General features: G+C 42.3%; 1 protein-coding gene across 1 annotated transcript in view; it reads left to right on the top strand.

The window, feature by feature from the left end:
* LOC137320671 (atrial natriuretic peptide receptor 1-like) overlaps positions 1-9,281 on the top strand; it is a 50,215-nt gene extending 40,934 nt beyond the window's left edge. Inside the window, exons 19-23 of the mRNA XM_067982350.1 lie at positions 3,970-4,109; positions 5,303-5,455; positions 5,616-5,714; positions 8,085-8,176; positions 8,930-9,281. Of these exons, the coding sequence (XP_067838451.1) occupies positions 3,970-4,109; positions 5,303-5,455; positions 5,616-5,714; positions 8,085-8,176; positions 8,930-9,127 (682 nt within the window). The 3' untranslated portion in view covers positions 9,128-9,281. The remainder of the gene's footprint in view (positions 1-3,969; positions 4,110-5,302; positions 5,456-5,615; positions 5,715-8,084; positions 8,177-8,929) is intronic.
* The last annotated feature ends 2,729 nt before the right edge of the window (positions 9,282-12,010 follow it).

Here is a 12,010-nt window from a genome sequence, read left to right as displayed (position 1 = left end):
CCCGCCCCCACCATGAACTTTACAGCATTAGCCAGCGATCAGGAGCATGAACCCAGGCTAATTTGTCACGCGCAATCCAGGGATGCATGAAGCAGCCGTACTGCTATCCTGGTTGACTCAGCAAAAACATGTCTATCAGACCTGGGATATTCCACGTAGCTGGAGACCACATAAGGCGGTCCTCACAGAACTATTGGGAGATCCGTTGGTTGACTTTCTGAGGAGATATCAGAATTTCTTCAGCATCATCAGACCCTTATGGATTATTTCATTTTTGCAGACTTGTATTTCTGGTTATAAATCATCTTATTGGACTGGTGGGTGCCCAAAAATTGGGACACCAAATATTAACTTCTCATAGTATTTCAAAAACACATAGTTAGAGGAAGAAACTTGGTCCAATATGTATGTCACACTGTTTCTCACCCTCCAGTGTTTTCATGTACCACTGCCAGAGGTGGTATGTTTATTTCATCGTGAAATGCTGATACTCAGCTTATAAATATACAAAGGTGAGCTGTTTGCCATGGTTTGTGTACTGCATTTAAGATAAATAAATGCTGTTGCGATAAAAGGAACTTGACTTATTACAGTCAGTATAAAATTCGTTAGAACGCTGTAGAAGGTTCTGGTAGCAATTAAGAGAAAGAATTTTTAGGAATATAGTGCCTTTCATGACCTCAGGACATCTCAAAACACTTTACAGCCAATTAAGTGCTTTTTATGAAGCGTAGTCGCTCTTGTAATGTAGGAAACGCGACAGCCAATTTGCACATAGCAAGGTCCCACAAACAGCAATGTGATAATGACCAGATAATCTGTTTTTAGTGATGTTGGTTGAGGGATAAATATTGGCCAGGACACCAGGGAGAACTCTCCTGCTCTTCTTCAAAATAATGCCTGAGAGGGCAGACGGGGCCTCGATTTAAAGTCTCATCCATTTGGAGAATGTTATGAAAATTTCCCGGTATTAGAATTATAATTATGTGTAGTCTTAAGTTCTGTCTTAACGTATGAGATGGCAACTAATCCATGTGACAAGTGTGGATATGTCATGTGATGTGAATTAGATTAATCTAATTGTTTGCAATGTGATGTATATGTGATCTATTAAAATACACTGGCCTTGCGATTCTTTCATTGGACACTAGTGCATGAACGCTTAATGCCTTTGCGTGAAATTTCTTCCTCTGCTATTTAAACCAGTGTCATTAATTTTGTTTAAAATGAATGGGTTAATACAACAACAAAAACTTGCATTTATATAGCGCCTTAAACGTAGTGAAACGTTCCAAGGCGCTTCACAGGAGCATAATCAGACAAAAATTTGACATTGAGCCACATAAGGAGATATTAGGACAGGTGATCAAAAGCTTGGTCAAGGAGGCAGGTTTTAAGGGGCGTCTTAAAAGAGGAGAGAGAGGTAGAGAGGTTTAGGGAGGGAATTCCAGAGTTTAGGGCCTAGACGGCTGCGGGCACGGCTGCCAATGGTGGAGCGAAGGCAAGGGTGGATGCGCAAGAGGCCAGAATTGGAGGAATGCAGAGATCTCAGGGAGGGGATTGTAGGGATGGAGTAAAATAGCAGAGGAAGGAGTTTCACATGGAACAGGTTAAGGGTTTGTATGCGAGTATCCCACAGTGTAATTTCAAGGCTACAGTGAAGATGAACATGTGAGTGAACACTAGAAAAATTACAGTTCAGCCCAGTAAAGTAACAGAGCTCACTTTGATATCTGAGGCAGCTGTTGCTATGAATCTGAGCTGGCAGATGGACGAGAAAATAAGATCTGTAATGAAGTCTGGTCCTTCCTTTCTTGAGCCTTCAATCGGCCTTTAATGTTATTTTTTGACCATCACGCTACTTTCTGTCATAACAGATGTTCAGCACCTGCAACTGAAATTTGCTGATAATCATTTGAAAACTGAAAAGTCCTGAGGTTTATGTACCTTCTTGATGTATTCTTTAAAAACAAATCTTTCCCATTTTATCCCCATCTGTTGTTATTTATCCCTCAACCTAAATCTGGCCATTTATCTCACTCCAAGGGATATGGGGATCAGGCGGGAAAGTGGAGTTGAGGTCGAAGATCAGCCATGATCTTATTGAATGGCAGAGCAGGCTCGAGGGGCCGTATGGCCTACTCCTGCTCCTATTTCTTATGTTCTTACGTTGCTGCTCATGGGATCTTGCTGTGCACAAATTGGCTGCCGCGTTTCCCCCATGTTACAACAGAGACTAAAAGTACTTAATTGGCTGTGAAGCACTTTGGGACATCCTGAGGTTGCGAAAAGCACTATATAAATAGAAGTTCTTTCTCTCTTTCTTTCACCTGCTGCCTTCGAACACCGCACACTCTCAGAAAAAGATACTGAGCTGTAAACTCCTCCAAGACCATTGTCCAATTTCCGGCTACTAGAAGCAGCTGGTGGTTTAAGACTTCACCCCTCCCAAAAGCATTCTCCGTTACTGCACAGTGTTCCATTTCTGTTGCGCTCCTCATGTACAGAAAGACATCTCAAAGGGCGTAATGAGGAACTGGGGAAAATTACAGAACCTTATAAATCACTGTTTAGGCCTCAGCTGGAGTATTGTGTCCAATTCTGGGCACCACACTTTAGGAACGATGTCAAGGCCTTAGGGTGCAAAGGAGATTTACCAGAATGATACCAGGGATACGGGACTTCAGTTACGTGGAGAGACTAAATAAACTGGGGTTGTTCTCGTTAGAGCAGAGCAAGTTAAGAGGAGATTTAATAGAGGTGTTCAAAATAATGAAGGACTTTGATAGAGTAAATAGGGAGAAATTGTTTCCATTGGCAGAAGGATCGGTAATCAGAGGACACAGATTTAAGGTAATTGACAAAAGAACCAGAGGTGAGATGAGGAAAAAAAATTTACGAAATGAGTTGTTATGATCTGGAATGCGTTGCCTGAAAGGGTGATGGAAGCAGATTCAATAGTAACTTTCAAAAGGGAATTGGATAAATACTTGAAGGAGAAAAATTTGCAGGGCTATGGGGAAAGAGCAGGGACGAGCGCGACTAATTGGATAGCTCTTTCAAAGAACTGGCACAGGCGCGATGGGCCGAATGGCCTCCTTCTGTGCTGTATGATTCTATGGTACAAATGCCTTCTAAGGTTGAGATTTTTTTCTGTCCTTTGATTCCTTTCCCTCACTGCATGGTTTGAGCCTCTTCAGCAAGCTGGTGAGAGGAGGCCGCTAACCATTTTGAAATCTCAATGTGGTGTTCATACGGTGGCCCAGGGACTAAGCCATACACCTCAGATAGCTGAAGGCATGGCCGTCAACGATGGGGCAAAGGAAATGTGGGATGCGCAAGAGGCCAGAACTGGAGGAACGCAGAGATCTCGGAGGGTTGTAGGGCTCAGGAAGACCTCCAGACTTGATCACCCATCTGTGCTGAGTTAGCTAATCTCGGCTAAGGTGGGAGTGGAGGTTTCAGCATGTTGGTTGTACAGACAGTATTGGGTTGAGCTGTGATGACCCCTGTGGTTGGATGGACTGCCAATAGTAACTGCCTAGGCTCGTACATGAAGAAAGAGCACTTGTGCAAGTGGAGAGGAGGTAATTGCGGTAAAGATTCATGTAATGTAACCTATTATTGCATAAAAACAACTTGTGGTTATTGCTCAGGTGTACCAGATTATGACATGTGGCTGGCAGTGAGTTTCACATAGAATTACATAGAATGTACAGCACAGAAACAGGCCCAACTGGTCCATGCCAGTGTTTATGCTCCACACGAGCCTGCTCCCCTCCCTCTTCTTCTAACCCTATCAACATAACCTTCTATTCCTTTCTCCCTCATGTGTTTATCCAGCTTCCCCTTAAATGCATCTATGCTATTTGCCTCAACTACTCCTTGTGGTAGTTGAGGCAAATTCTAACCATCCCCTGGGTAAAGAAGTTTATAGTATATTTATACATTTTTCTCTTTGCTTCACAGTGATATTGAAGGCTTCACACAGTTGTCAAGTACTAGTACACCATATCAAGTTGTGGAATTGTTAAACAAATTATACACAACCTTTGATGAAATTATAGACAATTATGATGTCTACAAAGTAGAAACTATAGGAGATGCATGTAAGTATTGTAACTAGATTTTTTAAAAATCTAAGCAGTCAATTGTTTATTTTGCAACAACAGCAACTTGCATTTAAATAGCGCCTTTAACGTAGTAAAACGTCCCAAGGTGCTTCACAGCAGCGATTATCAAACAAAATTTGACACCGAGCTACAGAAGGAGATATTAGGACAGATGATCAAAAGCTTGGTCAAAGAGGTAGATTTTAAGGAGCGTCTTAAAGAAGGAGTGAGAGGTAGAGAAGCGGAGAGGTTTGGGGAGGGAATTCCAGAGCTTAGGGCCTAGGCAGCTGAAGGCACGGCCACCAATGGCGAAATGATAAATTTCGGGGATGTGCAAGGGGCTAGAATTCGAGGAGTGCAGAGATCTCGGAGGGTTGTAGGGCTGGACAAGATTACAGAGATAGGGAGGGGCGAGGCCATGGAGGGATTTAGAAACAAGGATACTGTAACCATTCAGATATTGTTCAAATCTGGAATGTAGGGTTGAGCTGGTAAAATAGGGTTGCCAACCCTCCAGGATTGTCCTAGAATCTCCAGGAATTGAAGATTAATCTGCTGTGAGCAACCAGGGAGAAAAATCATGGGGTATTAGAAAAAACTGTTTCTTTTTCTTTTTCTTTGAACGCTTTCGTTTGTCAGTTGTAAAAATATTGGAGATGGAAAAAAATGTTGTTTGATGGGACGGGGCGGTTGGGGGGCGGGTGGTCATATGGTGAAACCCTCAGAAATACGTCCAACCAGAGTTGGCGACCCTATAGTAAAATGGTGCAGCCAAATGGATCAATATGGCCGCACGGTAAGGCCAAGAACCAATGGACAATCTAGGGTTTGATTGCCATTTGTACTCTTCCTGGTAAGGCCTAGATCGGTACCTAGGCCTGCCTTAGACCTTCCGGGGTGAGGGCCCCCCTCATCATCCTGCCCCCCCCAAACTGAAATCCAAACAAAGGGAGGGTGGTGTGGGGGCATGCAGAAGTACCCATGCATGCCCTCTCCAGCAGAATTTGCTGTGGCTGCATCCAATGGGGTGCAAAGCCAACAGAGACAGGTTAGGCCCCAACTTCCAGTCCCGTCGCTATCACCGTGCCTGAATTCTGGCCCAGAGTTTCCAGGCCCCGAGGTTTTAAAAAGTAAGATTTCAAAATACTCTGATGTTATTCTGAAATGATTTTCTACTTTTTTTTTCGCAGATATGGTAGTTTCAGGGGTGCCAAAGGAAAACGGCATTGGTCATGCAAATGAGATAGCAAGCATGGCCCTGGATTTGGTAGCTGTGTGTAACACTTTCAAAATTCCACACAAACCGCAGACAAAACTCAAGATACGGGCTGGAATCCACTCAGGTAATGTGACCCAGACACCAGTTAATGAAGTACGTGAGAGAGTACCATAATGAATCCTTTCACATCTTACTAATACTCCATTGTCTCATTTTAACCCATTTTGCACATGTAACTATTGCAATGACGCTGAACGCTGTTTTTGTAACTTTCCTAATTGCAGGACCAGTGGTTGCAGGGGTGGTTGGGACTAAGATGCCTAGATACTGCCTATTTGGTGATACCGTAAACACAGCTTCCAGGATGGAGTCAACAAGTGAAGGTAGATTGCATTTTATGAATGTTTATTCTCCTTCACTGTTCCCAGCGAAATCTTCTGAAGTTGATCGCATCCCCTACCAAATTCCAAAAGTTGGCAATCAGGGAGTCGGGTTGTGGCTTAATAGAGATTTTGCCAGTCGTACATAGAATTTTACAGCACAGAAACAGGCCATTCGGCCCAACTGGTCTATGCTGGCGTTCATGCTCCACTTGAGCCTCTTCCCTCCCTACTTCATCTCACCCTATCAATATAACCTTCTATTCCTTTCTCCCTCATGTGTTTATCGAGCTTCCCCTTAAATGCATCTATGCTATGTGCCTCAACCATTCCATGTGGTAGTGAGTTCCACACACTCACCACTCTCTGAGTAAAAAAGTTTCTCCTGAATTCCTTATTAAGGACTACCTTATGTTCCTAATTTTGGACTCCCCCACAAGTCTAATGCCCCGGCATATAGTGGGTGGACATTGCAATTGTGCTTTCAGGTGCAGGCTATGCAGCAATCTCTCCACTCAAACACCACCACCCTTGCTCGCAGAAAGTGGGATAAGGAACAGTGAAATGGTAGGAGAGGGATGTGTGGCCTTGGGGAAAGGGACTTGGTGTATAGTAACTGTCTAGTTCATCTGCTAATTTCCACGGTGTGGATATGGATGGTGTGGAGGTGGGCCATCGATTTAAGTGGAATGAAAACGGGCAGGTTCTATAACAGGCAGGTGATTGGCTCCACCAGATTGCTGCCCAGGCAGTGAAGATAAATATCTACCCTCAGAGTGTTTAAGACAGAATTTGCCATCAACAAAACTACATTGCTGCCAAGATTAAGGACCTTCTGAATATTGCACTGATAATTGTTTTGACACAATTGAATCCTGTGTTCTGAATAATGATGCCCATATAGACAAATACTGAAGGGAGCAAAAGAAAGAAAGAGAGAGAGAGAGAGAGAGACAGAGCGAGAACACATCAGTTCTCTAAAATTGCAAGGACTGGAGGAGGCTGCTTCCCTGACTAGTCAAAACCCAGCTAGCAGTAAGTAGCCTTTTCCAGTTCTCCAGGCCTGGGAACTTTAAACAGCTTAAAAAGGTGCTGCAGTGAGCTTCACACATAAGGAGGAGTTGCAAGGACTGGATCAAAGAAGCTCACAGCCTGCATTTGACCCTAGGCTGTGCCTTAGACCTCCCTGTTTTATAGTAGGCTACATATAGTGACACCACTATTCCCGGCCAGAATGGAGATGATTGGGTAATTCCCCCATCAATCACGGCTGAAGACCGCCCTGCTGTAAGTGGGATTGAATTTACGCACATAATTTGTATTATGTAACTATCCTCCACTCACTGCATTTTGCTGAAGAAATAATCCTGCTTTTATCGGGAGACTTTGCTATAGTTTCGGTTATGAGTTCTGTTTGCTGTAGTTCATAGAGACTCTATTTGCTGAGTAAATAGACTTTGCTGTAAAATTGACTGTTTGCTGTGAGTCCTGCCATAAGTCCCGCCCTGCCTCCAACTCATTGGCTGACGCAATGGTGTCAATACTCATTTTGTTTATATAATTGTATATCTTCACCTCAGTCAACAATTATATATTCTTCACTATCCACACTGCTAAAAAAAAAAAGAGAAAGAGAGGGACAAAGATAGAGTGAGCTCAGTGAAAGGGAGAGATGGAAGAGAGGATGTCAAGTGCTTCACCTCTTAGTTATGTCCAAGGCTGTGCCATGGGCTGCCAGTCAAAGCCTATAGACTAGAAGTCATTGATGGCAATAATAGTAGACATGCTGCAGGCATCATTGTTATAAAATTGGATAGCCAAGTGGTGAAGGATGGAACACTAGAGCCTGATCTTCAGTTACTTCCAAGCCTTTATTCACAGAGCCCCGCATTACACCCACGCCACACCCTCAATAAGCTCTCACATAAAAAGGGTACAAGAGATTACCCAATTGACACGCACCACCTGATATAAATCACATGATACAATTAACATCATGAGTGTGGGGCAGGCTTGATGGACCAGCTGATCCTGCCTGTCAATGTTCCTATGTTCGTATGTGTGGAGGTGAGTAATTATTGGGGGACGAGGTAAACTGCGGGAAAATGGGGGGGGGGTGGGGGGAATGTACATTTTTAAAAATTCTCACATTTTCGAGTCGGCTTGCAAAAAATATATCGGAGGTGGTGTGCAACAGGCCTGAAGTATTGAAAAGGAAAAAATTATTGGTGTTATGGGGGAAGAGCGGGGGAAGTGGGATTAATTGGATAACTCAAAGAATCGGCACAGGCACAATGGGCTGAATGGCCTCCTTCTGTGCTGTAAGATTCTATGATTCTAAGTACTGAACTGCTTTGTTGCTTTATATTTTAGCATTGAAGATACAATGTAGTTCCAGCACAAACAGTCTACTGGAGCAGTTTGGAGGATACATCTTAGCATGTCGTGGTGCATTGCAAATAAAGGTATGTTAACCTCACGTTATATGAAGAATTTTAGTGGAACAAATGAAAAATAAGTATGATGATGTGAGCAAAACAATTTTTTTGAATGAATGTTGAGCTTTGTTACAGTATCAAATCAAACTTCTGAGTCGTGAGTTAATTTGATCCTCTGACCAGGCTAATAGTTCCGCGCGCCAAAGTTATTTTTAATTTGCATTCCAGGTTGAGTGCCCATATCTCAGAGAAAGTCAATGTAAGCAGAGCCAAGCTTGATTGCATTTGCTCGGAATGGCTTTCATCTGTGTAATTCATCTTTAGCATGAGGTGGGCTGTACAGTCTCAGAGGGGAGTCCAAAACCAGGGGCCATCAATGTAAGATGGTCACTAATAAATCCAATAAGGGTGAGGGGTCACCTACCCTTTCATAATCTTAAAGAACTCTATTAGGAGATGTTTCCACTTGTGGGGGAGGCCAAAACTAGGGGTCATAAATATAAGATAGTCACTAATAAATCCAATAAGGAAATCAGGAGAAACTTCTTTACCCAGAAAGTGGTGAGAATGTGGAATTCGCTACCACGTGCCTTTAAGGGGAAGCTGGATAAGTACATGAGGGAGAAAGGAATAGAAGGATATGCTGATAGGGTGAGATGAAGAGAGGTGGGAGGAGGCTCGTGTGGAGCATAAACACCGGCATAGACCAGTTGGGCCGAATGGCCTGTTTATATGCTGTAAATTATATGTAATCTGCCTCACATCTTCTGTCATTTGCAGGGGAAGGGTGACATGGTGACTTACTGGCTTGAAGGGAAACAAAGTTCATCATCAAACACATCAGCGAATACCCCAACGAATCCGTTGCTGAACAAAGCACAGCCAGAAAACATCACGTCCATCCCAGAGTCAGAGAATGAGACATATAGCGTTATTCCTGGGGTGTTGAGCAATGATCTTCAATCCAACTCCTGGTAGCCCACAAATCTATAGTTTAAAACAATCAAGTAAAAGTCATTTAATATTTCCAGACTTTCCTGTGCTACATAGAGTCCTTCTGAGGGGAAAGGGTCCTCGACTTTTGTGCTCAACAATTACAAAATAGTTAAATAAAAAATTTACAATTAGAGAATTTTGTTGTAATTTGCTGCAAGAAAGAAACTTTTAATATTGTGAGTAAAGTCATCAAGAAAAAAAGACTTGCATTTATATCGCGCCTTACATGACCTCAGGACATCCCAAAGCATTTTACAGGCAATGAAGTACTTTTTGAAGTGTAGTCACTGTTGTAACGTAGGAAACGCGGCAGCCAATTTGTGCACAGCAAGATCCCACAAACGGCAATGTGATAATGACCAGATAATCTGTTTTTTAATGATGTTAGAGTCATAGAGTCATAGAGTTATACAGCACGGATAGAGGCCCTTCGGCCCATCGTGTCCGCGCCGGCCATCAAGCCCTGTCTAATCTAATCCCATATTCCAGCATTTGGTCCGTAGCCTTGTATGCTATGGCATTTCAAGTGCTCATCCAAATGCTTCTTGAATGTTGTGAGGGTTCCTGCCTCCACAACCCTTTCAGGCAGTGAGTTCCAGACTCCAACCACCCTCTGGGTGAAAAAGTTCTTTCTCAAATCCCCTCTAAACCTCCCGCCTTTTACCTTGAATCTATGTCCCCTTGTTATAGAACCCTCAACGAAGGGAAAAAGCTCCTTAGTATCCATCCTATCTGTGCCCCTCATAATTGTATGTGTGTGTATATAATATATATATATATATATATTATATACACACACATACAAGTATACAAATTGATATTAGTACTATGCACACATAGTAAGAAACAGTTGTACATGATTTGAAGGCAAGAATTTAATACATTGTTCAGAATTAGAACATAAACCACTCAAACATTTCTCTTATGGTTCATGATGTGGAGATGCCGGTGATGGACTGGGGTGGACAAATGTAAGGAATCTTACAACACCAGGTTATAGTCCAACAATTTTATTTTAAAATCACAAGCTTTCGGAGATTATCCCCTTCGTCAGGTGAGTAGTTAATGAGGTTCTCAAATCGCATATCTTATATTAGGCTGGGACACCATCACACCAATCAAAGGTGTCGTTGGTGTTCAGACAGGTTAGCCACGGAAAACAGTAGGTCCCAGTATACTGAATACACATTACACAGACAGAGAGAAAGAGACCCAAAAGGCAGAGAGAGAGAGAATATTAAAAACAGATACCTTTTTTTTCCCCCTTGCTGGTGGGGTTACGTGTAGCGTGACATGAACCCAAGGTCCTGATTGAGGCCGCCCTCATAGGTGCGGAACCTCATGGTTCATGCCATCATTTGAATCTTCCTTATTGGATTATTGCCATGTAATTCACTAGCGGGTGTTTTATGTGACACACAGAGAAACACACCAATATTTCGTACTCTGAAGAGCTCTACACTTGGTCAGGATGGAGGAAATATATTCTGCGTACTTGTGGAAAAAGAATGCAAATGGGGAAAGGAATCTGTCAGAACGTGATTTCAGTTCTGTGATGTCTTTTGCAGAAAATGGTGGGGAACTGACATGTCAACAAGTTATTCCTTGTCTTGCTCCTCTCATTGCAGGCTGCTTAGTTCTGGAAAAATTATCTTTGTAATAGTCACATTTTGTCAAGTACAGAGGAATCTTTTCAGTAATATTTAGGGAACTGCCAGCAGTTATTTTTCTCCCTCCAGTTTTTGCAGCTTAATAGAGGCCGAGTGTAAAAGGCCACAGTGTAAAAGGATCTGTGGGTTGGGGGGATCAAGGAGTTGTAGCTCATTATCTAAGATTTAAATCTTGTAATTGTCATATATTGGGCTCCATAAACATTCCAAAGCATATCTAAATATTATTGAAAGTTTTGTGACTGTCTCGCACTTCCTGTCTACATTACTCTTAGATCCTGTGTCACGCCTTTATACTAGAAATCCCATATGTCAACGTGTCACAATGAAAAAAGACTATGTAAAAATTTATAATGGGGAAAAAAACCTATGTCAGCATTTCACTGTCACACTTTGTTGGTGAACCAATTGAATCACACCAAATGCTTTTTGGAAAAAAAAAGTCTGCCTTTTTACTCAGTAACTGAAATTTCTAATGTCCAAAACAAAGTTTTAAACAAAATAATAAATTCGAAAAATTACAAATTGCATGATTGAAATTTATCCATTGAATTGTCTTCTGTGCCTTTCAATATCTTTGCTAAAGTTTTTACTTGAAGGGCTCAGCCCCTCCCACTAACCTGAGCTTGTAATTGATGTTTCTGCCCAGTGCAGTAACTCTAAATCGAAAAATAGATTCTGCAGTCTGAGCATGTGTAGTTTGCACACTTTCCCAGAATGCATCAGTAGCTAGTCTCTCAATAATATCTGCCACAATGTTAAATTACTCAATGGAATCTACCGATAAATAAAATGTGTATTGGGCCTACTGAAACACGTGGCACTAGAAGATGATTGGCAATTATATAGCACCTTTCACATCTTCAGGATGCCTCTATTGTTATGCAAGCAAATGTCACAGTCAATTTGCACACAGCAAGGTCCCACAAACAGCAAATGAGATAAAGGACCACTGATTTTGTTTATTTTTGGGTGCTGTTTGTTGATGGGCAAATGTTGACCAGAACACTGGAAGAACTCTGTGCCCTTCTCCAACCAGAGCCAGGAGATCTTTTACACATACCTGAATCAGCAGATAGGGCCTTGGTTTAATGTTTCATCTGAAAGAGAAGGCACCTCTGACATTGCAGCACTCCCTCAGTGGGACACTGAAGTGTCAATCTAGATTGCTCATATCTGAAAATATAGCCTTATT

Source organism: Heptranchias perlo, chromosome 4 (genome assembly GCF_035084215.1).
Source record: "Heptranchias perlo isolate sHepPer1 chromosome 4, sHepPer1.hap1, whole genome shotgun sequence".
NCBI lineage: Eukaryota > Metazoa > Chordata > Chondrichthyes > Hexanchiformes > Hexanchidae > Heptranchias > Heptranchias perlo.
Note: the sequence above shows the minus strand (reverse complement) of the source record. Positions and strands in the feature narration are given on the sequence as shown.